At 38.4% G+C, this 23,256-nt stretch overlaps 1 protein-coding gene across 3 annotated transcripts in view; it reads left to right on the top strand.

The window, feature by feature from the left end:
* The window catches only part of RNF214 (ring finger protein 214), a 46,791-nt gene that overhangs the window by 17,356 nt on the left and 6,179 nt on the right, over positions 1-23,256 (top strand). For all 3 annotated transcript variants that reach the window (XM_045797849.2, XM_045797851.2, XM_045797850.2), the window contains exons 7-11: positions 21,276-21,372; positions 21,574-21,662; positions 22,221-22,311; positions 22,513-22,611; positions 22,852-23,228. In XM_045797849.2, coding sequence (XP_045653805.2) covers positions 21,276-21,372; positions 21,574-21,662; positions 22,221-22,311; positions 22,513-22,611; positions 22,852-23,228 — 753 coding nt within the window. The remainder of the gene's footprint in view (positions 1-21,275; positions 21,373-21,573; positions 21,663-22,220; positions 22,312-22,512; positions 22,612-22,851; positions 23,229-23,256) is intronic.

The raw sequence follows: 23,256 nt of genomic DNA, 5'->3' as shown, positions 1-23,256 counted from the left end.
CTTCTAACATCACCTGAATCCTCGGGGTGCCCTCTTCTTCTGAGGGTTGTCCCAAACTTTTACCTCCCTTTCTCAACTTCCTCTCCCCACCATTGCTCTCCTTAGTCTTAGCAGATGATCTCACTTTTTATTTCACTGTAAAAATAGAGGCCATCAAGTGAAACTTCTTTCAGTTTCCAGCTCTCAGCAGACACATCTGTCCTTTCCTCCTGTCCCTGTATCTGAGTCTAAACTTCATACCTGTATGTGAATTCACTTCACTCTTGCTTCTGCCATTTCTCCATAAGTGGCAGCACTGTGAACCCCCAGTCTAACCTGAATAACCAAGAATCATCCCGAATTCTTCTCTCTTAGCCCTCTTTCCACCACATCACTTTTACCAAGTCCTATACATTCTTTTTTTTTTTTTAAGATTTTATTTATTTATTCAACAGAGATAGAGACAGCCAGCGAGAGAGGGAACACAAGCAGGGGGAGTGGGAGAGGAAGAAGCAGGCTCATAGCGGAGGAGCCTGATGTGGGGCTCGATTCCACAACGCCGGGATCATGCCCTGAGCCGAAGGCAGACGCTTAACCGCTGTGCCACCCAGGCGCCCCAAGTCCTGTACATTCTTAATTATCTCTTTCTCAGGACGCCTGGGTGGCTTAGTCGGTTAAGTGTCTGCCTTTGGCTCAGGTCATGATCCCAGGGTCCTGGGATCGAGCCCCACGTCAGGCTCCCTGCTTCTCCCTCTGCCTGCTATTCTCCCTGCTTGTGCTCTCTCTCTCAAGTAAATAAAATCTTAAAAAAAAAAAACAACTATCCCTTTCTCTCTGTTCTCGCTGATCCTGTCAGTTCAGGATCTCATCAATTCTAGATCACTGACATATGCTGCGAAACTTTCTTTGCCTCCACTCTGCCTCCCTTCTCACTTGTGTAGTACACTGCTACCATAGAAATCTCTCATATTCACATCGGATAATGTCATTTTTCTGCTGAAAATTTTTCATAGTTCTTTATAGCTTTTAGGGTAAAGTTTCAGCTCTTTAGCTTAATATAGAAGGCCCTCAGTTACATAGTCCCCGTTTATACCCCTAGCTATACTTTTTACTGCTCCCCCAAACACCCATGCTGGTTTATACCTGCTGCTACATGAACTCACTTAAAACTCAGTCTGTATTATCTGCTCTAGAAAGCTTTCCCAGATCCTCCCCGTCTCCTCCCCTTCGCACTTCGTGACCGTTTCATTTAGATGGCCCTCCTCTGTACTCACCAGCATGCTGAGTATACCTCTCTGAACACATACCTCCGAGGGTCTTTTTGTTTACCTGAATGCCATCCCCATCGCATAGTTAGTTTCTTGAGGGTAAGTGTTTTGATGATCTGTTGCTGTGTAAAACAGCCATCATAAAACTTAGTATCTTAAAACAAAATAATTTATTATTTCTCACAGTTCTTTGGGTTGATTAAGTCGCGGATGGATGGTTCTGCTAGTCTCCTCTAGAGTCATTCCTGTAGCTGCAGTCAGATGGCAGCTGGGACTAGAACATCCAAGATGGCATCACTCGTATTTCTGGTGCCTTGGCAGGGACACTTAGAAGGCTGGGCCCAGCGGAGACACGGAGAGGTCTAGGCCTTTTCTCACTCTCTCTCTCCATATTGTCTTTTCCCTCTCCAGGTGGTTTTTCCAGCAGAGGGGCCAGATTCCTTACTTGGTGGCTCAGAGCTCCAAAGAGTACAAAAGTGGAAGTTTCTAGGCTTTCCTAAGGCATAGACTTGAAACTGGCACAGTGCTATTTCTGTGGCATTCTTTTGGTTAAAATGAGTCACAGGGCCATCTCAGATTTAGTGTTGGAGGGGCTGTGAAGGACATGAACACTAGCAGGCCTGGTTCATTGGGAGGGGTCCGTATTTGGAAATCTGCTACTGTAGCAAGTAACACATCTCACTTAACTTTTTCTGCCTGTATGTGTTAATATCTTTTAGATATAAGTTTTACAAATAGGAGATGCATAATTCGAGATGTTTTAGAAATACACAGGATGAATTTTGGGAAAGAGTGAGGCTGGGACATCAACCAGGAAGCTCGTAGAATAAACTGAGTTTCTAAGGATTGGTATAAGACTAGTGATGGTGGACTGAAAAGGAAGAAATGGATTCCCGAGGAATCAATGCTTGATTATTTTAGAGATTAAGGCTGGAGGAGGTGTCAAAACTAACTTCTGTATTGACCCTGGGTAACTATGTGCTACCTGGACAGTAATTGGGAAATGGAATGCCCGTTCTAAGTTCTGAGGGTAAAGTAAGTAATGCGATGATGATATGAGACATACAAGTTAAAATCCTCAGTCGGCCGTGGGACACTTGACTAGAAGAGATGCTCTGTCTTGATTTGTAGTTGACTGCGTGGAGGTGATAGTTACAACACTGAAAGTGGGTTTTCTGTGGGAAAAAGCGTAGAGTAGGACTCAGTTCTAAACGCTGAGGCACACCTACCGTTTGGGAGTACAAAGAGGAAGGGAAGGCAGAAAGAAGAGAAAACAGCTTAGAATAGTAGTATAGGGCTTCAAAGGGGACGTGCGTAACAGTGTCAGAAACTGCAGGGAAGTACATGAGAACCGGGTCTGAGTAAAGGCCATTGGTAATTACTGAGTGTAAGCAACAGGGGTTTGTAGGCAGAGGGATTAAATTACTGGATTTACTTTTCCGCCGATGTTTTATTATGAAAATTTTTAAACATTAGAAGCTGGAAGTGTTATACATTAACACTCACCCCCTAGGTTCAACAGTTAACATTCTGCCTAATTTGTTTTAGCAGTATCTTTACATCCCTCTATCTGTTCTTCAGTCCATCTTTTTTTTTCTTTTCCATGCCTATCAGACTAAGTTACAGTCATCAGTAACTTCACCTTTATATCCATAAATATGCATATCATTAATGAGAGTTAAATATTATTTGTGTCTCCTTTTTTTGGGTAATAAAATGTATCTTAAGTGTACTATTCCATGAGTTTTGACCAATGTCAAATACCTGCGTAATTCAGGCCCCATTAAGATACAGAGAGTACTACCCTTAAGCTAGATGGTCCCCGCATACACTTTCCCAGTCTTTTCTTGTCCCATCTTCCAAAGGCAACCACTGTTCTAATTTTCTAATCGTCAGTTCACTGTGATGTTCTAGAGCGCCGCATAAATGAAATCATACAACGTGTACTCTTTTGTGTAGGACTTCTTTCATTCAGCATAGTGCTTCTGACATTCGTTCATGTCTCTTTATTGTCAAGTATCATTCCTTTTGTTAATATACCACAGCTTATCAGTTCTCCTTTGAGGGGTATGTAATGGTTTCCAGATTTTGACTATTATGAATAAAACTGCTGTGAACAGGGGCACCTGGGTGGCTTAGTCAGTTAAGCATCTGCCTTCGGCTCAGGTCGTGATCCCATGGTCCTGGGATCGAGTCCCGCATCGGGCTCCCTGCTCAGCGGGGAGTCTGCTTCTCCTTCTCCCTGCAGCTCCCCCTTCCTGTGTGCTCGCTCTCGCACACTCTCTCTCTGGCAAACAAATAAATTAAATTCTTAAAAAAAAAAACCTGCTGTGAACAGTCAAGTATGTCTTTGTGGTGGGCATATACTTTTATTTCTCTTGGGTAAATTTCTGGGAGTAGAATCACCAGGTTGTAGGGGAGGTGTATGTTTAGTTTTGTAAGAAACTGACACAGAAATTTCCCAAGTGGATGTACCATTTTATACTCTACCTACAAGGTATGAGAATTCTGGTTGCTTCATATCCTTGCCGCTCAAGTGGTTGTATTTCATTGTGGTTTTATTTGGCATTTCCCTCATTACTAATGATGTTGATCACTTTTTCCATGTGCTTATTGGCCATGCGTATGTCTGTTTTTGTGATGTGTCCACTCAGATTTTTGCCCTCCCTCCCCCTTTTTTGGTTGTTTTTAGAAGTTCTTTACATATTGCAAACATAAAGCCCTTTGTCAGTTATATATTCTGTGAAAATGTTCTTCCACTCTCTGACTTAGCTATTGATTTTTTAATTGTATCTTTTGGTGAACAGAAATTTTAATTTTAAGTCTGTCTAATTTATCAAGTTTTCTTTTATAATTATTGCGTTCTTTGTCCTAAGAAACCTTTGCCTCCCCTCAAGTAGCAAAGGTGTTCTCCTCTGTTTTCTTATGGGAGCTTTATCATTTTAGCTTTTATCTTTATGATCCATCTCAGGGTAATTTTTGTGCATGGTGAGGTTCATTTTTTGAGGTTCACATGCCTATCCAGTTGTCCCAGCACTGTGTGTTGAAAAGACTTCCCTTTCCCCCATTGGATTGATTGACACCTTTGCCAAAAACCAAATGACAGTATGAGTCATTTGTATAAGTAGTGGGTCTATTTCTGAGTACTATTTTATTGCATTGGTTATATTTGTCTATCTTTATGCCAAATCATGCTGTTGTGATGATTATGGCTTTATAGTAAGTCATGGTCAGAGAATGTAAGGTCTGCTCTTTTTTTCAGGGTTCTTTGGACTTTGCACTACCTTTAGGTCATTTGCACTACCGCACATGTTTGAGAAACCGCTTGCCAGTGTCTACAAAAACAAAACCAGAACTAGTGAGACATCGTTCCATTGAATCTGTAGATCAATTTGGGGAATATTGACATCTTAATAATACTGAGCCCTCCAATCCATAAATAATGTATCTATCTGTTTATTTAGGTCTTTATGTTACCATCATTTCAGAATTTTCAGAGTACGGGTCTTAACACAACTTTCTTTAGATTTCAAAAGGAATTTATTCCTAAGTATTTTATGTTCTTTGACACTATTTAAGTGGAATTAAATTTTCAAAAAAATTTCCAACCATTTCTTGCTAGTATATAAAAAATACAATTTGTTTTGTATATTAACCTTATACCTGCTCTTTGGTAAATTTACATATTAATATGTTAGTTGTTCTGTAGATTCCTTAAGATTTTCTACGAAAACAATTATAGCTTCTGTGAATATACAGTTTTATTTCTTCCTTTCAAATCGTAAGGCTTTTATCTCTTATGAGCATTATTACACTGACTGGGACCTCTGGTCCAGTGTTGAATAGAAGTGGTAGAGTAGACATACTCACCTTGTTTCTGCTCCTAGGGGGGAATGTTTGGTATTTTACCATTAATTGGGATGATAGCTATAGGTTCTTTGTAGATGCTGTTTATCAAATTGGGAAAGTTCTCTTCTGTTTCTAATTTTCTGAGAGTTCATAACATGATTGGGTGCTTAGTTTTGTCAAATAGTTTTTCTGCACCTATTAAAATTACTGAATGGTTTTTCTCCTTTATTCTGTTAATATGGTGAATTATATTGATTTATTTTCAAATGTTAAACCAATTGTCCATTCTTGGGATAAACCCCCTTGGACAAGGTATGTTATTGTTTTTATATACTGCTGGATTCGACTTGCTATTTTTTTTAGGGATATTTGTGGCTATACTTACTGAGTAATATTATTCTATATATTTTTTATTTTTAAAAATGTAATTATATCGGTTGCTGAGGGGGTGATGTTAAAATCTCTATGATTATAGACTTTCCTCTTTTTCCTTTTAATTCTGTGAATTTTTATTACTTGTATTTTGAAGTTGTATTGTTAGATACATACACATTTATGGTCATTATATATTCTTGATGAATTAGCCATTTTATCATTATGAAATGTCTCTATCTTTGTCATATTCTTTATGTTAAAGTTTACTTTATGTGATATTAATATAGATACTGTGGTCTTATGCTTATTTTTTACATGGGGTATATTTTTTCATCATTCATCTTCAGCCTGTCTATATTTTTATGTGTCATAAAGACAGCATATAATTAGATCTTACTTTTTGATCTGTTCTGATAAGCTGCCTTTTAATTAGAGGCTTTAGTCAGTTTATATATAACGTAATTATCAATATGGTTGAATTTAGGTCTGTTCTTTTACTATGTAAATTGAATATTAATTCTTGAATATTTTTTAGAATTTTATTTTAATTTGGCCTTTCCTTCCCCAAATACACATCTGTTACATTAATTCACTGGCAACATTCGTTATAAAGAAAAATTACCTGCCTGCTGCTTATTTTGTTTTAGAAAGACTTGTAATTGTCTTGAATAAGGTATTTGGGAAATTTTCAGAGTCATAATTGTAGAAACTTAGAGTTATTATCCCTTAGATTTTTGAACAAAGATTTTTAGATAAAATATACGTCAATAAAAAAGGCACTTATTTTAAGTTGCATATAGATGAATTTTCACAAACTAATCATGCATGTAAGCACTAACACAATCAAGATATAGCACATGGCCATTACCCTGTAGTGTTCCATGTTCCTTCTCCAGCACTGCCCTTTTCTTCCCCTCAGTTCCCAGGTAAACACTTTGTCACTGTAGATTACATTTATGTTTTCTAGAAATTTGTGTCTAGCTTCTATTTTAAGGATTCATCCTTGATGTTATCTCAATAGTTTTTTCCTTTTTTTAAGATTTTCTTTTTCAGAGCAGTTTTAGGTTTACAACAAAATTGAGAGGGAGGTACAGAGATTTCCCATATACCCCCTGCCCCCACACAGGCATAGCCTCCTCTTAACCAACATCACTCACCAGAATAGGACATTTTTTACCAAGGGTGAACCTATCCAAAGTCTGTAGTTTACCTTAGGGTTTTGCACATTCTGTGGGTTTGGACAAATGTATGATGACAAATATCCATCATTATAATATCATACAGAGTATTTTTCACTGCCCTAAAAATCCCCTGTGCTCTGCCTATTCATGTTCCCCTCGCACCTTTCCCCTACAAAGAGCCACTGATTTTGTTACTGTCTCCATAGTTTTGCCTCTTCTACGATGGTATATAGTTGGAATCATACAGTATGTATTTATTTAAGATTGGCTCCTTTCAGTTAGTAATTTGCATTTGAGGTTTCTCCATGTCTTTTCATGGCTCGATACCTCATTTATTTTTAGTCCTGAATAATATTCCATTGTCAGGATATACCACAGCTTTTTTATCCATTCATCTACCAACAGGCATCTTGGTTCCTTCCAGGTTTTGGCAGTTATGAATAAACATAAACATGCTGCTGTAAATATCCATGTGTGGTTTTTAGTATAGACCTAAGTTTTCAGCTCCTTTCAGTAAATACCAAAGAGTGCGGTTGCTGGATCAGATGGTAAGAGTATAATTAGTTTTGTAAGATACCAGCAAACAGTCTTCCAAAGTGACCGCACCATTTTGCATTCCCACCAGCAATGTATGAGGATTATTGTTGCTCACATCCTTGTCAGCATTTGGTGTTGTCAGTTTTGGCCATTCTAATAGATGTGTAGTGGTATCTCATTCCTGTTTTAATTTGCCTTTTTCTGATGACAACTGCTGTGGAACATCTTTTTGTATGCTTATTTGCCATCTGTGTGTCTTCTTTGGTGAGATCTATTAAGGACTTTGGCCCATTTTTTAATCAGGTTGTTTATTTTCTTATTGTTGAGTTTTAGGGGTTCTTTGTGTATTTAACAGTTCTTTATCAGATGTGTCTATCGTAAATATTTTCTTTCAGGTTTGTCTTCTAATTCTTTTGATACTATCTTTTGCAGAATAAAAGTTCTCAATTTTTAAAAAGGTTTATTTACTTATTTGAGGGGGGAGAGGCGGAGGGGCAGAGAGAAACTTAAGCAGAGTCTGTGCGGAGCTGTTTACCAGGTTTGACCTTACAGCTCTCAGATCATGACCTGAGCCGAAGCCAAGAGTTGGGTGCTCAACTGACTTCACCACCCAGGTGCCCCTGGACATTCTCAGTCTTAATGAAGTCTCCTTTGTCAGTTATTTCTTTCACAAATTTTGTCTTTGGTTTGTACTTAAGAAGGCATCACCATACCCAAGTTCAGCTAGGTTTTCTTCTATGTTATCTTCCAGGAGTTTTATAGTTTTGTATTTTACATTTAGGTTTACAATCTGTTTTGAGTTAATTTTTGTTAAAGGTGTAAGGTCCGTGTTTAGTTCCACTTTTTGCATGTGGTTGTCCAGTTCTTCTAGCACCATTTGTTGAAGAAACTCTTTGCTTCATTTTATTGCCTTCATTCTTTTGTCAAAGATTATTTGGCTGTATTTATGAGGGTCTGAAATAGGCTCTTTATTCTGTTTTATTCATCTGTTTGTTCTTTTGCCACTACCACACTGTTTTGATTACGATAGCTTTATAGAAAGTCTCGAAGTCTGTCTATCATCAGTCCTCCAAATTGGTTCTTTTCTTTCAATATTGTGATAGCTAATCTGGGTCTTTTGCCTTCCATATAAACTTTAGAATCAGTTTGTTGACATCCATAAAATAACTTGCTGAGATTTGGATTGGGATTGCATTGAATCTGTAGATCAAGTTGAGAAGAAAGGACATTTTGATAATGTTGAGTTTCTCTATCCATGAACATGAAATATCTCTCCATTTATTTAGTTCTTTTTTGATTTTGTTCATCATAGTTTTATAGTTTTCCTCATAAAGATCTTATATATATTTTGTTGGATTTATACCTAGGTATTTCATTTTGGGGATTGCTAATGTAAATGATACTTTGTTTTTAATTTAAAATTCCACTTGCTCATTGATAGTATATAGAAAAGCAATTAACTTTTGTATATTAATCTTGTATCCTTCAACCTTACTTTAATCTCTTATTTGTTCAAGGAGGGTTTTTTGATTCTTAACAGTTTCCTATATAGATGATCATGTCACCCGCAAAGATATTTTTGTTTTCCTTTCTATTTTGTTTTCCTTTGATATCCTTTTCTTGTCTTATTGCATTCTTCCAGTATGATATTGATGAGTGGTGAGAGGGGCATCCTTGCTTTCTACCTGATCTTAATGGGAAAGCTTCAAGTTTCTCACCATTAAGTATGATGTTAGCTGTAGTTTTTTTGCAGATAGTTTTATTTACTGAGAGTTTTTATCATGAATGTTGGATTTTGTAAAATGCTTTTTTTGATAGGATCTATGATTTCTCTTTTTTAGTCTTCTGATGTGACGGATTACGTTAATTAATTTTTGAATGTTGAACTTGCATACCTAGGATAAATTCCACTTGGTCATGGTTTAAATTCTTCTTATATTTTTTAAGATTTGATTTGCTATTTTGTTGAGGATTTTTGCATCGTATGTTCATGAGAGATACTGCTGTGTGGTTTTCTTTTCTTCTTAATGTCTTCGTCTGGTTTTGGTATTAGGATAATGTTGGCCTCATAGAATGAGCTAGGTAGTATTCCCTCTGTTTCTGTCTTTGAAGGCGATTGTAGAGAATTAGTATAGTTTTTTTCTTTTTTTTAAGGTCTTTTTTTTTTTTTTTAAGTAATCTCTACCCTTAATGTGGGGTTCAAACTCATAACCCTGAAATCAAGAGTCACATGTTCCACCAACTGAGCCAGCCAGGTGCCCTGGTCCAATTTTTTTCTTAAATGTTTGGTAGTATTTACCAGTGAATCCTATGAGCCTCGTGCTTTTTATTTTGGAAGGTTATTAATTATTGATTCTTGAATAGATACAGGCATTCATTCCTTTTTAATGCTGAGTTGTAGTCCATTGTGTGAATATCTCTGTGCAGGTGTTCTAATATAAACTGGTTCCTGTTCTTCCTGGTAGAAGTCAGTGACCATTCATATTATTGTTTTCCTCTGTGAATTACGTCATTTTTTTCTATGGCTTCATTCAAGATTTTCTATCTTTAGTTTTCAGCAGTGTGACTTTGATCTGCCCAGGTGCGATTTTCTTCATATTTTTCCTGTTTAGGGTTTTCTGAGCTTCTTAATCTGTGAAGTTAATTTCTTAATCTGTGAAGAAATTTTGTGAAATTTTCTGACATAATTTGTATGTATTTTTTTCTGTCCCATTTCCTCCTTTATTTCTGGGACTCTGCTTTCACATATGTTAGTCCCTTTGATATTATCCTATAGCTCATGGAGGCACTGTTCATTTCTTTACTATCCTTTTTACATTGTCCCTCATATTGGGTAACTTTATTGGTATATTTTCAAGTTCACTTATTCTCTCTTGTATCATTTCCATTCTGTTGTTAAGCCCATGCAATGAATTTCGTATTTCCAGTATTATATTTTTCAGTTCTGTCATTTCAGTTTCTTTCCTTTTTGTAGTTTCTGTTTCTCTGCTGAAAATTCTTATTTGTGCACTCCTTGAGAACATATTTTTTATGTCCTTTTGCATAGTTAAAGTAGATGCTTTAAAATCCTTACCTGCTAATTCCAGCATCTTGGGGACCTTAAAGTTTTTGTTCATTGAGTTTCTTTTTTTCTTGACCAGGAGCTGGAATCAGAAGCATTATCCTAAATAAGAAACAAGCATGAAAAGTACACACTATCTATTTACATGAAGTTCTAGGATAGACAAACCTATAGTGAGAGAAAGCAGATTAATGATTGTCAGTGGTCAGGGTGGAGGGAAGAGATTGACTGCCATATAGTAAATATTCAGGCTTTGCAAACCTTAAGTTTCTGTCGTACTCAACTCTGTTGTAGTAGGGAAAGCAGCCTTGAACAATATGTAAATAAAATGAGCATGACTGTGTTCCCCAAAAAATGTTACTTATAAAAATAGGTGGCAGCCTAAATTTGACTCACAGGCCATAGTTTGCCAACCGTTGATCTTGACTATGGATCATGTTTCCTGTTTCTTTGTATATTGGTAATTTATGATTGAATCCTGACTATTATGAATAGTATATCATAGAGACTCTGAATTTTGTTCTGTTTCTCCAGAAAGTCTTGATTTTTAAAAAAAGTTTGTCATATTGGGCTTAAACATCATACCCTTATTTGATGGCCAGCCGCTGTGGTCTCTGTTAAATTTGTTTAGCTATAACTGGATTCCTTAGAATCTCTTCTGTGCATGTGTGGTTCAGGGATCATCCAGATATTTGGGCAGGTTTATTTTCAGAATGTGGGACTCCTCATCTATGACTCTTTTCTTTTTAGGGTTTCCTACTCATTTTCCAGTTGTTAACGGTAGTTCCCAATTTTCTCCTTACCCTCAGGCTGGTAAGGCTGCAAGGTTTCTATCTCAGTTTTAGCCATTGGCAGAGCTGGCTAGGGTTTGCCATTAGGCAAATAACTGTAAGAAACAGGAAACAACAGTGATATTCACATCTTGGCAGTTGTTAAGTCTTCTCCAGTTGATGCATGGTTCTTGTTTGCTGTCTAACGCCTTCACATAGGTGCTTTTATACATTTTGTTTAGAATTTATAGTTTTTGACCTGTAAGATGTTGGTCTATTAGGAACAACTCTGTCCTTACTAGAAGTGGAACCTCTCCAGATTTAATTTGTTAGGATAATTCTGGCCACATTAGGTTAGATGGGCTAAAGTATACATCAGCCGGTGTCAGGAAGACAGAGTTTCAGCCAGACAAAATGAAGGCCTGATCTAATTGGCAAAGGACTGAAAGGGGGTTATTCTGAGGTGGGATTGATAGGATTTGTTGACTCTTACAGAGAGAGGAGGTGTAATGACAGTGAGATGTCTGAGATACAGAAATGGTGACTGGAAGGGGAACAGGTGGCAGTGGCTTGGGGGTGGGAGTTGCAGATTCTTTTCTTTTTAACTGCAATTTATGGAGGTATACTTTATATATGATAAAATTCACCCATTTTAATTGATGTATAAAGTTATGGAACCCCTACCAGAATCATGGTATACAATATTTCCTCTACCCCAGAAAGTTCCTTCATGATTCTTTGGAGTCCATTGCCTCCCCTACCCTGAGCCACTGGCATCCACTGATCTACTTTCTCTCACTATAGTTTTGCCTTTTCGAGGACTTCATGTAAATAGAATCATAAAATATATATAGTCTTTTGTGTCTGTTTCTTGTTTAGTATAAAGCTTTTGTGATTCATCCATGTTCTTGCATATGTCAATAGTTTATTCCTTTTTATTTTTGAGTAGTATTCCATTATAAAATTATACCGATTTGTTTATGTATTAACTAGTTGATGGACAATTGGGTTGTTTCCTTTTTTTTTAATCTATGATAAATAAAGCTGCTCAGGTGTTTCTGTGGACATGTGTTCTTTTCTCTTGGGTAAATGCTTAGGAGTGGAATTGCTGGGCCATATATTTGCTTAACTTTATATGGAACTGCCAAACCATTTTCCAAGGTTGCTTTACTATTTTGCATTCCTACCAGCAAGTGTATAAGCATTTCAGTTACTCCATATCGTCACCAATACTTGGCATTATCAGTCTTTTTAGTTTTAGGCATTTTAAGAAGTGTTTAATAATATCTCATGGTGGTTTTAGTTTGCATTTCCCTAATGACTATTGATGTTGCACATCTTTTCGTGTCCTTATCTGTCATTTTTCATTCTTTTTTTGGTGAACTATCAATTCAAGTCTTTACCCATTTACAAAAAGCATGTTGTTTTCTTATTGAGTGTTCTTGATACAAGTCCTTTGATCAGATATGCGTTTTGCAGATATTTTCTCCCAGTCTGTGACTTGCCTTTGCATTTTGTAACAGTGCCTTTTGAAACACAGATTTTAAGGTTTGGTGAAGTCCAGTTTTCCTGTTTACCAGTTCTTTCTTTTGTGGCTCATGCATTTTGTGTCCCAAGAAATCTTTGCCCAACCCAGAGCAAAAATCAATTTAATTAGAAGAATGACATTGTTTACCTTTCTGTAAGTCTCTTTTTAGTGGAAAAAACTTAATTCTCCTATCTACTTCTACGTGTAATCCATTGCAGTATGGCGTTTTAGATTGAAGTATGCGAAGAAAACCTGATCATAACACAGATAGGTAGTTGAAAAAGTGAGGATTATTTTAATAGCCTTAAAACATTAAAAAAAATTTTTTTTAAAGATTTTATTTATTTGAGAGTGAGAGAGAGATTGCACAAGAGTGGGGGGAGGGGTTGAGGGAGAGGGAGAAGCAGACTCCCCACTGAGCATTGAGCCTGATGTGGGGCTTGATCCCAGGACCCCAAGATCATGACCTGAACCAAAGTCAGATGCTTTAACCAACTGAGCCACCCAGGTACCCCTTAATAGCCTTTTTTAGATAATTGTGGATATTCTTTTTTGATAGTACCCCCAAACTGGACTGGTGATAGTTTCTTAAAGGTTAATTGAATCTGTTGGCTTAAGTTACCCTTTAAATGGATCTTTTAACTCTATTGTATTAGGGAAGACAAACTTTTCCCTTTGCCCTTTTGGGTTTAATGTCTGAGGCCTGCAATTAAACTGACAAAAGGGAGATTAATAGGAAAGCAGTTTACATATACAACTTGTATACATGTGGGAGAGTTCAGTGATGAGTAACTCAGAAGGGTGGTTGGAATTTGGGGCTTACCTGCCGTCTTAATAGGTGGAGGGGAGCAGGGAGAAAGACACTTACGGAAAACAAATGACTTCTTAGGAGGGTGGGAAGAAAGGGCACTTATGGGGCTTTTTGGAAAGATAAATGGCTTTTCAGGAGAACAAACAGATTAAAAGTTTGTGATAATATTTGTCTATACAGGTATGAGTGGTTTTTCTGTCTGCTTCAGAATATAAAACTCCCCTGGAGAAGGGATTTAGGGTAGTTTTTATTCACATTCTCTCTCCGGGGAGTAGATCTGCTCTGAAGAGGAATTTATGACATCCTTATTTCCCAGAAGTTGCTGCTTTTTAGGCAGATAAGGGAAGCTCCCAGAAGGCTTTTTTCTGCATCTGTTGAAACTCAGATGTCTTCAGCTTAAAATCATCTTTATGCCAGCTCTGCGGTTCCAAGTGGGTTCCACAACAGATTTGGTAACACAATGCGTTGATAATTTGGAAAATATTGGTTTAGAGTTACTCAGACCTTCTAAGTGTTGACATGTTTTATTATATAGCATTTAAGGAATCTCACTTGTTTATGTCACTGTCGATCTCATCAGAATAGTCTTTAAGTAGTTGGGATCCTTCAAGCTCCCAGTGGCTGGTATAAATTTTCCAAAATTCTGCTTTTTGCTTGAAAGCTCAAAATTGGTTGTTGGTGATAAATACTGTCCGTTGTTTTCTTGCAATAGCAAGAGTACTTCATTCATTTTCAAGGACATATCTGCCAAGTACTCAAGTTCGAATAACCATAATTTGTCTCTCAATTGTTCTTTTAACTGAAAATGGTGTTTCATGAAAAAAGAGGCTAGTTCAGCTCACAACTCATATGGTCTCACATATACTTGGGCATGTAGCATTTTATCAAGCAGAATATTTTTTAAATGTATAGTTAGAGGTCAGGATTTAATAGAATTATTATTTTATATGGCTTCATTATGACATCCTTAAGTAAAGCTTAAAGCATGACAATAAAAGGTCATTGAGCTTAGATTATGGGAGCATCACTGTGTCTGTTGCCAGGAATTCACAGACAGTATTATCTCTGATGCTTATTAGTTGGTGCTGGCACTAGACGAGTAAAATCAAATAGCAAGTCTAACTGCAGTTGTAGTTTGTCTGTTGCTAAAGCAAAATTACGATTCTGCAGATGAGATCTTAACTATCTCATCTTCAAATTTGTGGCAAAATCTTTAATTTGATGAGTTACTGTATCATTAAAAAGTGGCGTTGCCGTGATTTATTTTACTGACTTTTCATCCAGCAGGCATGTAGCAATGTCAGCTGTGCCAGGTTGTGCTTTTCCGGTTAATGCAGCACAGTAATTTCCCCGGGTAAGATGCTTCAGTGGCTTTTTCATTTCTGATTTGAAAGGCTTTAACGATTTTTGTGAATTTTAAAGACTTCATCACATCTGCATTTAAAATAGTTCCTTTTTCTTTAAATTCTGAATGATTGATCTCAAAATGTCACTATAACTTAACAGGCACAATATAATTAGAAAATGTTCTGTGACTTAAGATACAGTAAATTATGAACATCTATAAAGTCAAGGGAAAGATGGCTTTTGTCATACTTTGGTTTCTTACTTATAAATTTTGCCCAATTTCTTTGGAGTAGATTCTTTCCTTCCGTGAGTCAGAAAACTGTAGGCCACTTCATCTTTTTGGGATCTTTTAGATGCATACATTGCAGCTGTCGGTTGAGAAAGTGAGTCTTCAAATCTCCCTTTTTTGAGCCAATGATTCATTTTTCAATGTAAGGGGAAAATACAAATAGATTTTCTTTTATCTTAGGGAAAAAATGTTAAATTCTAAAGCAATACATTTATTTTTTAAAAGATATTTATTTGAGAGAGTGAGGGAGAGAGAGCATGAACAGGGGTAGCAGCAGAGGGAGAGGGAGAAGCAGACTCCCCACTGAGCGGGGAGCCTGAGGCAGGGCTCTATCCCAGGACCCCAAGATCATCACCAAAGGCAGATACTTAACCGACCGAGCCACCCAGGCTCCCCTAAAGTAATACATTTTAGATTTAACTTAAAAATAGAGAAAATTTTCAAAAATTAAAAAAATTATTGCAAAAATAAATTAACAAAAAGTACTTGTTTCTGCCTCGATCCCTGGAGAACTTGGAAATTTTACAGTGATTACTTTTTTTTTTTTTAATGATTTTTTATTATATTATGTTAGTCACCATACAGTACATCCCCGGTTTCCGATGTAAGGCTCGATGATTCATTAGCTGTGTATAACACCCAGTGCACCATGCAATACGTGCCCTCCTTACTACCCATCACCGGTCTATCCCATTCCCCCACCCCCCTCCCCTCTGAAGTCCTCAGTTTGTTTCTCATAGTCCATAGTCTCTCATGTTTCATTCCCCCTTCTGATTACCCCCCCTTTCTTTATCCCTTTCTTCCCCTACCGATCATCCTAGTTCTTATGTTCCATAGATGAGAGAAATCATATGATAGTTGTCTTTCTCTGCTTGACTTATTTCACTTAGCATTATCTCCTCCAGTGCTGTCCATGTTGTAGCAAATGTTGAGAACTCGCTCTTTCTGATAGCTGAGTAATATTCCATCGTATATATGGACCACAACTTCTTAATCCAGTCATCTGTTGAAGGGCATCTCGGCTCCTTCCACAATTTAGCTATTGTGGACATTGCTGCTATGAACATTGGGGTACATATGGCCCTTCTCTTCACTACGTCTGTATCTTTGGGGTAAATACCCAGTAGTGCAATGGCTGGGTCATAGGGTAGCTCAATTTTTAACTTTTTAAGGGACCTCCACACTGTTTTCCAGAGTGGCTGTACCAACTTGCATTCCCACCAACAATGTAGGAGGGATCCCCTTTCTCCACATCCTCTCCAACAATTGTTGTTTCTTGCCTTGTCTATTTTTGCCATTCTAACTGGCGTAAGGTGGTATCTCAGTGTGGTTTTGATTTGAATTTCCTTGATGGCTAATGATTTTGAACATTTTTTCATGTGTCTGTTAGCCATTTGTATGTCTTCATTGGAAAAGTGTCTGTTCATATCTTCTGCCCATTTTTTGATTTGTTTATTTGTTTCTCGTGTATTGAGTTTGAGAAGTTCTTTTTACAGTGATTATTAGACAATAATGAGATTATAGAGATTATAGCAAGTATAACTAAAGATAGCTAGTAAAAGCACAACAGAGGTACTGAAAAGGAAAAAAAATTGAGAGCTTACATTATGCCCTAAACCTACTACTTTAGACATGCTAGAAAACATGAGAATACAGAGGCATATATTCCATTAGCCATCAGTGACAATACCATCATGTGTTATGTAGCCTTAGGAAAATCCATTGTAGACTCATGAGAGGATGGGAATGACAGAGGCAAGTAACTTTAGTGTCATTATGAAATTAGTTTTTGCTTCATAGACCTGGCCCTCAAAGGGTGTTGGGGACTGTGGACTATGTTTTGGAAACTGCTGTTCTAGATGATTTCTTCCATACTTAGGGCTCCCACTACTGTCTTTATGGTTGTGACACTCGTCTGTATCCCCAGCCCAGACTACACCACTGAGCATTAGACTTGTGTGTCCACTGCCTGCAGCTTTCTGGACCTCCCTCAACTGAGTGCTCTCTCGCTCTTTGGCCTTTGCCCATGCTGTCTGTTCTGCCCAGAGTTTCCTTGTTCCCTTCGTTTACCTGGCAAACTATTAGATTGTGAGTTTCTTGGGGCAGGACCTGGGCATCTTTACATCCCCAGGTTTGAGCACAGTGCCTAGCATACTATGCTGCTCAGTAAATGTTGAATTAAATTGAATCAAGAAAGAATTCCAGCCTCATAACAATAAATTTGCAAATCAACCCTGGAGTAAATTTTTCTGCTTATGTCTGATCTCATGCATTTTGTATTGGTTTGTATTAGTATTAGGTTCAGAGTAAAGGATTTTATAACCTCTACCCCTATATATTAACTTATTCAACAGTTTTTGTTTTGTTTCCTTTTGCCTTCCCTTGAGTATAATATATTTCAAAAAGAGGATATTTGGGCTGAGGATGCAAACATCTCAATTTTTAGCTTTGTCTGTGACCGTGGAGAGTGTTTCACAAGAAACTTACCAGCTTCTGTCCATTAAAATCATCTGAATTCCACCATGCCTTGTAGAAAATTCATATCCATATATTTCAGTTTCTCTGAAGGAAGATGTTCTACCATCCAAATGAGAGAACTAACATTTACAGAGTTCTTCCTATATGCCAGAGACTGTTCTGTGTGTTTCACATACATTAACTCATTTAATATGCATGACAGCTCTATGAAAGGTAGACTCTTTTGTTATCCCCATTTTATGTTAGGAAAATGAGGCACAGAAAGATTAAGTAACTTGCCAGAGGTCACATAGATAGTAATAGGGTCTGTATTTGAACTCAGAGCTTACTTTGGCTCCAGAGACCATACTCTTAACTACTGTAAGTAGCTTCCTCTTCAATCCAGATACATTACTTTTTTTTTTTTTTAAAGATTTTATTTATTTATTTGGCAGAGAGAGAGACAGCCAGCGAGAGAGGGAACACAAACAGGGGGAGTGGGAGAGGAAGCAGCAGGCTCCCACCGGAGGAGCCTGATGCGGGGCTCGATCCCAGAACACCAGGATGACGCCCTGAGCCGAAGGCAAACGCTTAACGACTGAGCCACCCAGGCGCCCCTAGATACATTACTTTTATTATTAACCTGTGTTAATATACATGCACAGATGCTTATTATTAGTTATATTTGTCAGTTGTATCGGTTATGATTGTCAAATTGAAAATTACTTAATATCCAAATAGATAATAGTATATATGTACAATGGATGGTTATTTAAAAATCAAATTTTTGAAGAATACTTACTGCTGTGAAAAAATGCTTGGTTGAAAAGTAAGAGAAAGATCACAGTTTCTGTTTGAAAGCACACATAATGGATTTATATGTGATATATACATACAACAAAAGACAAATATTTATTTTAAAAGACTGGAAGGAAGTATAATAATGATTCTTTGTATTACAATTGTGAGAAGTTAAATTTAAAAATACTTAAAAAATAATATTTGTTGGATATTTCCCACATACTAGGTCCCATATTAATTCTTCATGTGTGCTTTCTCAGTAAATTCTCCCATCAGTCCCATGATGTAGGTGTTACTCATTTTTCAGATGAAGAATCCTAGAACAATTAAGTAACTTGTCTAGGGTCATACAGTCAATAAGTAAAAGAGTCGTAATCGCTTTACAAGAGTCTTTCTGGGGGGCGCCTGGGTGGCTCAGTCGTTAAGCGTTTGCCTTCGGCTCAGGGTGTCATCCCGGCATTCTGGGATCGAGCCCCACATCAGGCTCCTCCGCTGGGAGCCTGCTTCTTCCTCTCCCACTCCCCCTGCTTGTGTTCCCTCTCTCGCTGGCTGTCTCTCTCTCTGCCAAATAAATAAATGAAATCTTTAAAAAAAAAAAAAAAAGACTTTCTGTTTTGTATTTTCTAAACTTTGTGTAATTTATATTATTTACATGATCAAAAACAAAATTAATTTAGTTTAATTTTTTTTTAAAGATTTTATTGATTTATTGGACAGAGAGAGACACAGTGAGAGAGGGAACACCAGCCGGGGGAATGGGAGAGGGAGAAGCAGGCTTCCACTGAGCAGGGAGCCTGATGCAGGGCTTGATCCCAGTGACCTGAGCTGAAGGCAGACGCTTAACGACTGAGCCACCCAGGTGCCCCAAAAACAAAATTAATTTTTAAAAGTATGCAAAAATTGGGAACTACAAGTCAGACTTATACAATCTGCTAGGATTTACTTATTTGAACCATCAATTCCCTAAACTAGCTATGTAAAATAACAGAAGTCTGGGACTTGGAAGAAATTAGACCAGGCATTTAAAAAGTTTAAATAGACTCACTGGTTTCTCGTCTACCAAGAATTTTTTTTTACTGTCCACCATGGGGAACTGATTCTAGCGTGGGTTGCAAGTCTGATGCCTATGTTATAGTCTAGTTAACATATGATAAAGCCGAGCATTTTTGGCTGTTTATGAATTCTTTAATTATTTTTGTTGTGGGTGCTAGTAGTTCCTTTTGTGTTGTTGGATCCCAGGGTAGATGTGGCCAGTGCCCGAAGGAGAAGATCAATGTGTGTGAGCGTGTAGAATGACCCCATGGACATGGTAGAAGGATTTTTCTTAGAGAGATATATATATCTATTGTTGATAAATGTATTTAATGAAAGTTACTCAGTGACCATCTATAATCTTCAAGAATAACCTCAATCACAGAAGGCAACTGTCATGTTTTTCTACAATTATCCCATTGTTGAGGAGTGACTAGTAAGCTAAGTGGATCACTGATTGACCCCACAGCGTATTTCACATATTCTTATGGTAAGAGAATTCTGACTCATGTGGTTTTTAATTTCGGGAATGTGTCATAGCAAGAAAACACAGTTACCTATAAACCTTTGTCTAAAGAATTATTAGAGAATTCTTTTGACAGGAGGTTAGTTTGGGAAGGACAACACATAGAGATTAAGGAAGAAAATGCCCACCTGGTTGTTTCTATTTCATGGATAGACCTTGTCAGTAGAAAGGCAGACTCATGGTGTGAATCAGTGAATGTGTTACTTTATCTGTGAAAGAGGGAGCAGGGATACATGAAGGACTGGGTCAGTTGTGAAGAGAAGGCACCTCAAACACTGACTAAGTGAATCGCCCCCTTTCATATATGTAAGGCTACTACTGAAGAACAGAAGAGGACTGAAGTTGCTTATTTTACTGAAGAAAAGTGGGACCATTTTTCTTAAGATACAGCTCTTCCCAACCTTTTCTTCTTCTTTTCGACCTTTTAAAATACAGTGAAAACATTTCAACGTTTCCATATTCCTTCCACTGATCTGGGTAATCCTTTGCTTTCCAGCCATAAAAGACTACAGTCCAGTGCCATGTAATGAGCTCCTCTTGCTGGCTCTGTCCTGTTAGTCCTGAGTAGGGTGCTTGACTCTCCCACACTATGCAAGACCCCTGGGAACAGGAACACTGGGCGGTTGGTCACCCTGACCCTGAGCGTCTATGTTACCTTGTAGGGATGGGGCTGGGAGGGTGGCGGGAGAAGGGAGGACACTAATGGAAAGGTGAAGTTCTGAGGTGTGAAGAGAACAGTTTTTTCTCCTGGAGAATGTTCACTACAGCTAAGAAAATATGAAAATCACTAAGCCAGTGTCTTTGTGCTGAGTAGTGAATCAGAGCTTGCTGCATTAGACCTGAGTATTAAATGGATCTCTGTGTTTGGTCCTGCATTCTTCATACCTGTACTAAAGACAAATGGGGAAATAAGAGGAATACCATAACAATTCTGAACCTTTCCTAAACGTAGAACATTCTGCCTTCAGTGGGTTTTGGTCCTAAGTACACTCTTTCTTGCTCTGGGCAACCTTATTTTAGCAAGTGGAGATGTGAACATTTTTACCTTTTTTTTTTTTTAATATTTTATTTATTTGAGAGAGCAAGTGAGTAAGCATAAGCAGGGGGAGCTGCAGAGGGAGGAGAAGCAGATTCCCTGCTGAGCAGGGAGCCCGACAGGGGGCTCAATCCTGGGACCCCAGGACCACGACCTGAGCCAAAGGCAGACCCTCAACCAACTGAGCCATCCAGGCTCAGTTTTTTGGTTTTTTTTTTTTTTATATATATTTTTACTTTCAAATATAGGGCCTTTATGCAATTACAGACCACTTTAAACATTCTTCGTCTAGATCTATATTAATACTTAGAGTAAGACTTCCTGTAACATACCTGCTAGATCAATTTCAGGTTTTACTTTTGCCTTGATGTCCCTTAGTGATCTTGTCTTTTTCCTCTTACTCTTATTCTTGGTTTCTGACCTTACAGAGAAGTATGGGAAATGGAACTGGATAGACTCAAGAATCAGGATGGCGAAATAAATCGGAACATTATGGAAGAGACAGAACGGGCCTGGAAGGCAGAGGTGAGAAGAGCTGTGTGTGGAAAGCGTTGATTTGGGGCTTCCAGATAGTATCATCTTTGGGGATGGTATTATACTGCTAAGCCAGACAAGTTATATTATACCATATAGGCACTAAGCATTTGTTTTAACTAGCTAGTGGTAGCTTTGTATATGTAAAATTAATAAAGTGTGTGTGTGTGTGTGTGTGTGTGGTTTCCTTAGATCTTATCACTAGAGAGTCGGAAAGAGTTGCTGGTATTGAAACTAGAAGAAGCAGAAAAAGAGGCAGAACTGCACCTTACTTACCTCAAGTAAGTACCTTCCCATTCGAGAGTTTTAATGGTCTTGCAGTTTTGTGTTTTCTCAGTGGTTTGGTTTGGTTAGTTTTTTGAAACGCAAGGCAGCTAGTCTGGCACTTACTCTGTCTTCACAGGAATTTCAGGGCCACCTCTGTCTGCACAGGAGCCGTTGTTTAGTGATTTCTCTTCCCATATTTTACAGTTTTGTATTTTTTTGATTGTATTGGTTCCAACTGGATAAATAGTATCTCTTATGGTGTCAAAGTGTAACAAATATCTTTGGAGGTTTGTTTCTCATAGAGTCATTTCTCCTCTTTGCTGTGGAATCTGGAGGACCCCTGTGGCATTTCCAGGCAGACAAAAGCCCTCTCTCTGTGGTTCGTCCTCTTTCTCTAATAATTGGCTTAAAAGATGCCAGAGTTAGAGTGAAGCACACGAACCCCGGCCTCCTCCTGCACCTGGTCTGATTTCTTCTCACCAGGCCCGTTGGCCGGCCACTGTCCTGCTATCTCAGAGAGTCAGGAGCTGGCCTTGCTGTAATTCTCTGAATTCCTGTTGGTTTCTTGAAAGGTCAACCCCCCCAACACTAGAGACAGTTCGTTCCAAACAGGAGTGGGAGACAAGGCTGAATGGAGTTCGGATGATGAAAAAGAATGTTCGGGTAAGTGTTGTACTGGGTCATCTTTGAGTCAGGGTCAGTCTGTGCTTAAACCTCTGATGACCGGAAGGGACCTTGTACACCGTCACTGAGGGCCTGCTCCACCCCTGCCTTTGCTCTCCTGATACTGGATGGTGCTCTCTTTCTCGAGAGGCTTACTCAGCTTAGCAGAAAGAATAATCCACTCCTTTCTCTCATTTCTAGGACCAGTTTAACAGTCATATCCAGTTGGTGAGGAATGGAGCCAAGCTGAGCAGCCTTCCTCAAATCCCCACTCCCACTTTGCCTCCACCCCCATCAGAGGTGAGAGGGCTGGCATGGGGGAGTCTACCTTTCTGTACTGGTGGCACAGCCAAAGTCTTCTACTTTTCCTTTTATGAAGAGATTGGTTTTATTACCGGTATTATTATTATAACATTATTATTGGCATTTATTATTATTGGTATTATTTGGCCTAAGAATTGCTCACTGATTTCTGCCCCAGATTCCTAAACTTTCATTTTCTTCCTTTCCCTCTTGTCCTCCACCTCTCCCGCTCTACAGACAGACTTCATGCTTCAGGTGTTTCAACCGAATCCCTCTCTGCCTCCTCGGATGCCCTTCTCCATTGGGCAGGTCACAGTGCCCATGGTTATGCCCAGCGCAGATCCCCGCTCCTTGTCTTTCCCAATCCTAAACCCTGCCCTTTCCCAGCCCAGCCAGCCTTCCCCGCCCCTTCCTGGCTCCCATGGGAGAAATAGCCCTGGCTTGGGGTCCCTCGTTGGCCCCCACGGTCCACACATGCCCCCTGCTGCCTCCATCCCGCCTCCCCCAGGCTTGGGCGGTGTTAAGGCTTCTACTGAAACTCCCCGGCCGCAACCAGTAGACAAACTGGAGAAGATCCTGGAGAAGCTACTGACTCGCTTCCCACAATGCAATAAGTAAGTATCTTTCAGGACTAATTTTAAA

The sequence above is a fragment of the Ursus americanus genome, chromosome 16 (genome assembly GCF_024610735.1).
Source record: "Ursus americanus isolate L20-20 chromosome 16, mUrsAme1.1.p, whole genome shotgun sequence".
Taxonomy (NCBI): domain Eukaryota; kingdom Metazoa; phylum Chordata; class Mammalia; order Carnivora; family Ursidae; genus Ursus; species Ursus americanus.
This window is presented reverse-complemented; position numbering and strand designations above follow the sequence as displayed.